General features: G+C 45.8%; 1 protein-coding gene across 2 annotated transcripts in view; it reads right to left on the minus strand.

The window, feature by feature from the left end:
- Positions 1-4,640, minus strand: part of NR1H3 (nuclear receptor subfamily 1 group H member 3) — a 53,903-nt gene that overhangs the window by 25,375 nt on the left and 23,888 nt on the right. For both annotated transcript variants that reach the window (XM_019519265.1, XM_019519266.1), the window contains exon 2: positions 3,114-3,351. In XM_019519265.1, the coding sequence (XP_019374810.1) occupies positions 3,114-3,228 (115 nt within the window). In that variant the 5' untranslated portion in view covers positions 3,229-3,351. The remainder of the gene's footprint in view (positions 1-3,113; positions 3,352-4,640) is intronic.

Raw genomic sequence — 4,640 nt, forward strand, 5'->3', positions numbered from 1 at the left:
CCCCCCCCCCCCCTCCCCATGCTTCCTGGGGTGTGCGTAGCAGTAGGAGCCGCAGCTCAGTCCCACACCCCACCGGCTGCGCAGTGCCTGCCCCAGGCCCAGACCCACTCCCACTCCCTCCCCACCCCAGCTGTAGCTGCGAGAAGCTTGCCACCAGACTGCCTTGCAGCCCTACCACTATCCTGCATTTTGGGAAGCTAAGCCCTGTTAGCACCTGATCCGCCATCCTCCGTGGCTTGTCCCAGGGCTGCCAGCACTGTCTGCCTCGCCCCAGCAGAGGGAGCAACTGGAGGAGCAGCTGGACAAGCTGCAACTTCTCCCAGGGCTGCCAGCTCAAGCTAAGGCTTGTCTGGCTGGTCCTCCAGCTGCTTCCACCAGCACTGCCTGCCTGTATAGTCTATGGCCAAATAAGATTCGGTGCTGAATATCTTCAGATTCAGCCAAATAGAAGAGACACAGCGATTTGAATTTCCAAATCAAATCATCATCCCTCAGAATTGCCGAATGTAAATCCGAAACGAATACTTTCCACTTCACACAGACCTACTACCCAGATGCCTCTTAGGTTAATGATTCCAGTCTAACACCTGCCTTGTGGTAATATTTGGGTCCTTCTTCCATGTGTGTCCCAGCTATTCCCATTTTTGGTCCTTTATTTCTAGTCATATCAGCTTCTGTTTTGTCCTCTATTGTAGCATTTAGTGATTTCTACTACTCACCAGAGGCTATAGATTTGTAAAGGGTAGCATTTTATGAAGCCTTGAAGTTCAGGTAGCAGGGTCTCAATTAGCCTCCCAACCTCAGCACCATGCACAAAGGAAGCCTTTACACTGGTGTTAAGTACATATGGAGTTTAATTTGCAGGCACAGCTCCACTGGGTTATTTGCAGAGTTATGAAGGCATGCCTGGCTTTTATTATCCTGGTTTTAGTATCTTTGTTGTGTCCACCCATTTTGCTTGTGAAGCTAAGACACCCGAGTGGCCAAACTTTGATGCCCAGCTCAGTAACTGTTATTCTTGTTTCTTGGAACATGTTGATTCTCCTGGTTTTAGTTGTTTCTACATTGATTTTTGATCCCAATAACTATGCACAAATCTAGGGTCACTCCCTTGGGCTCACAAATTTGAGGATCAGGTACAAGAGAAAAAATATAACATCAGGGTCCTCCAAGCTGTTTAGGAGTCCACTGCATTCTATTAAAATATTCCACTTTTTTTCATTACCCACTCTGTTACCAATAGGAAGATTATGGGTGACAAACATATCCCTGTCTGATGTGTGTAGTTACCTCAAATACTTCAGTCAGTTTGCTATTATATAATACTTTACATACATTTTCATAGTAACTCTGGATGATGCTCACAAATTTCTGAAGGGATCCCACTGTGACAACCTTTTATCGGACTATTCCATCTATTTTATCAGTACTTTTTGGAAGGCAATGAAATTCACATAGAGAGTGGTGACTGCTATTCAGCTGGCCTGTGACATGGGGTTATTTCATTCACACATGATTTCTCATCTGAATGTTGCCTGTTCGTGTCATTGCCTCAATACTTCTGCTTTCTTTACTCTGTCCAGGGCAGGGATGCTCAACCTCTGGCCCATGGGCCAGATCCAGCCCATAGCACTGTGTCATCCAGCTCATGGGACTCCCCATGAGTCCAGAAATTTAATGGTGGGAGCAAAATGACACCATTCCCCCAGGAGCCACAGGAGCTCTAGGCCCTGCACACTGTATCTGGTGCCTGATCCCAGCATACAGGGCTGGATGTGGACAGTGATGTGCCCCAGGGCCCAATCTCATTTTGGTGGGGCTATGAGGGGGCAGCACTGAGGTCCTGGGACCCAATCCCAAGATGTGGAGGGGGGAGGTAGGAGGCAGCATTACTGGTGCCCACAACCCAATCCTGACACAGGTGTCGACAGACCCCGACCCAATCCAAGCAAACAGGGCATAGGATTGGGTCCCCAAGACCCACTCCTGATACATGGGGTAGGGAAGGGGCAGTGCCAAGCCTCAGGGGCCTGATCCAGCGCATAGACGTGCTCTGTACCACTCATCTGGCTCATGAGGCCCAATAGTTGATTAGCACTGATCTAGGATAATATGTAAACACTTGACTTGGGATGGAGAGCCTTTCACTGTCCTCAAAGTTCTTGCATTGACTGAGGTCTTCTTTCTTTGGCAGCTTCACTACATAAATAGTTTTTTCACTCCAATTTTAACATAACTGCTTTCTATACTTCCACTTCACTGACTGATCCTAGTTCAGCTTATATATAAATCCTCTCTGACTACTGAGTTGAGTTGACCATTTACTATTTGATTACAGTTTTATTTCCATAAATGTAGTTGTTCTGATGTCTTAATTATTAAACTGGCTTTATAGTCCTTGATTGCTTGGTTAGACTGCTTCTTTTTGGTAACTGTCTGGTATGCTATGCCATGTCTTCATATGTCTCTGCAAGGTGGCATTCTGTACAACAGCTGCCATTTTGTCTATACAATCTAGCTTGCCCTGCCTGACATCTTTCTAGCCTTTATTCTTTCTGGTATACACCTCCTGAAGTCATTGTTCTTGTATTCTTCTTGTCTGATAAAATTTCAATTTGATTTCATGACCTTGTGCTATTTTCTGCTGTGTATCTTCAGACACTCATTCTTTTTTAAGTTTGATCTGTCTGAATTGCAGTGTTTCTTTGTAGGTTTTAGTGGAAGTTTCTTTCACCCCATTTCTATTTGCCTCCTCATGTCTCATTTGCAGATGCCTGGTACTGGCTTGCTAATGTAATACTAAACTGTTGTGTAGCTGTCACCTGTTGTAGTTTAGCAATGTGATATAACATAGGCACCTTTTTATTCTATTTTCTTTAACAGAAAAAGACAGGAGAGGGTCCCTTTTATACTCTATGGCCCCAACCATAAGGGGACAATATCAAGCCCAGGTATACACAATACATTACATTTAAAGACCTCCTGGAGAACTCCCACCAACTTCTAAGTCCTCTCTTACTCCCTGTTACCAGCAGCCCCGAGCATTATAAATCAGTTTACAATTCCTTGAGCACCTCTGCGCTGTGTGTATGTAACAGACTGTCAAATCTTACCTGTATGCTCTGATGGGTTCTCTGAACTAGAGAAAAGTGAAAACCCTTCCTCCATCTCAAATACACTTGCCACCCTCTTCCCATGATCCTGTGTGGCGAGCTGTGTGGGACCCATGTAGGTTGCACAGAAGCGCTTGCTATTATCGCATCTCCTGCAGCATTGTTACTGCTGAGCAAGGGGCTGTAGCTGGGTTCAAGGTTGTGAGGCTTGTTTTGTTGCTTAACTGACAGGAAGCGCCTGTGGAGAATGAAAGAAGCAAAAAAAGGAGAAAATTCAACCAGTGAGTGTACCAAATCTCAAAGCCCTTTTGGATATAGATGTGTTACAAGCCCACTGCACTTCAAGGCTCTGCTTAATCATTCAGGCAGAGAAAAGCTTAACCTTAACTGAATATAAGGAAAAGTAAAACCAGGAAACCCTTGAGACTAAACCCTCTGCTTAGCTCCAGATCATGTACTGCAGTAGGACAGACTTTCACTTACCACACACGCTGCCATGAGATCTCAGTCCTAGCCTCTCCGTGTGCGAGAGGAAAATTCCAGCCCCCACCATACTCTCTGGCCTCTACTGAAACCACTAGGGGGGGAAGCGCTAATCAGCTGTACCGGATTTTGACATGCCTAGAAGAGTTCCCAGAACATGACAAAGAATGTGTGTTCCTCAGTTACGTGACAGGTTACCTCATGTTATAATTATATTACTTTCTCCTAGTACTGTCAGTACCCCTATACTGCTCTCAACCTAAGTGCCCCCTCTCCCCTCCAAGCTATAGTAGGAAATTAAACTCTTACACTGTATCTATGGAAAGTGACTATGCCATCTTCAGAAAAATGCACTGATCACCAAAAGGTGCCTTCCAAATACCACCCTTCCAGACACTTCAAGAATGCACCAAAATCCATAACTGCAATGTATCTTTTCTAATCTCCATTTAATAAGCTGACCATCAGTCTACAGCCATACTGTGAAAAGGAGCTAATCACATTTCTCAAATGACTCATCTATACCAGGGGTTCCCAACCCCTGAGCCACAGTCTGGTACCAGGCCATGAAGGGTTGACAGCCATGGACCGGAAGTGACCACGGACCAGCAAACTGCAGACTGGAAGCAACTGGCACACTGCAGACCGGCAGCCAACCCTTTTACGGATAATAATTTACTGGCTGCCCACAGTATGCCAGTCCTTGCTAGTCTGCAGTTTGCCTGTCCATGATTGCTTCTGGTCCACAGTTTGCCAGTCCTCAGCATAAAAAGGCTGAGGACTGGCAAACCCCTGAGCTATACAAAAAGCTGCACAAGTTTAATTACATGAATTTCTAATGAGTCAAGTTAAACCAGTGCAACCCCCCAACACGGATATTGCTAAACTAGTTTCATAGTTTCTAGGGTCGGAAGGGACCTGAGCAGATCATCTAGTCCGATCCCCTGCCATGGCAGGAAGAGCACTGGGGTCAAACGACCCCAGTAAGGTGGTCATCCAACCTCCTCTTAAAAACCCCCAGGGTGGGAGCCTGCACCACCTCAC

The sequence above is a fragment of the Gavialis gangeticus genome, unplaced genomic scaffold, assembly GCF_001723915.1.
Source record: "Gavialis gangeticus isolate Ggan-Ray unplaced genomic scaffold, GavGan_comp1, whole genome shotgun sequence".
NCBI lineage: Eukaryota > Metazoa > Chordata > Crocodylia > Gavialidae > Gavialis > Gavialis gangeticus.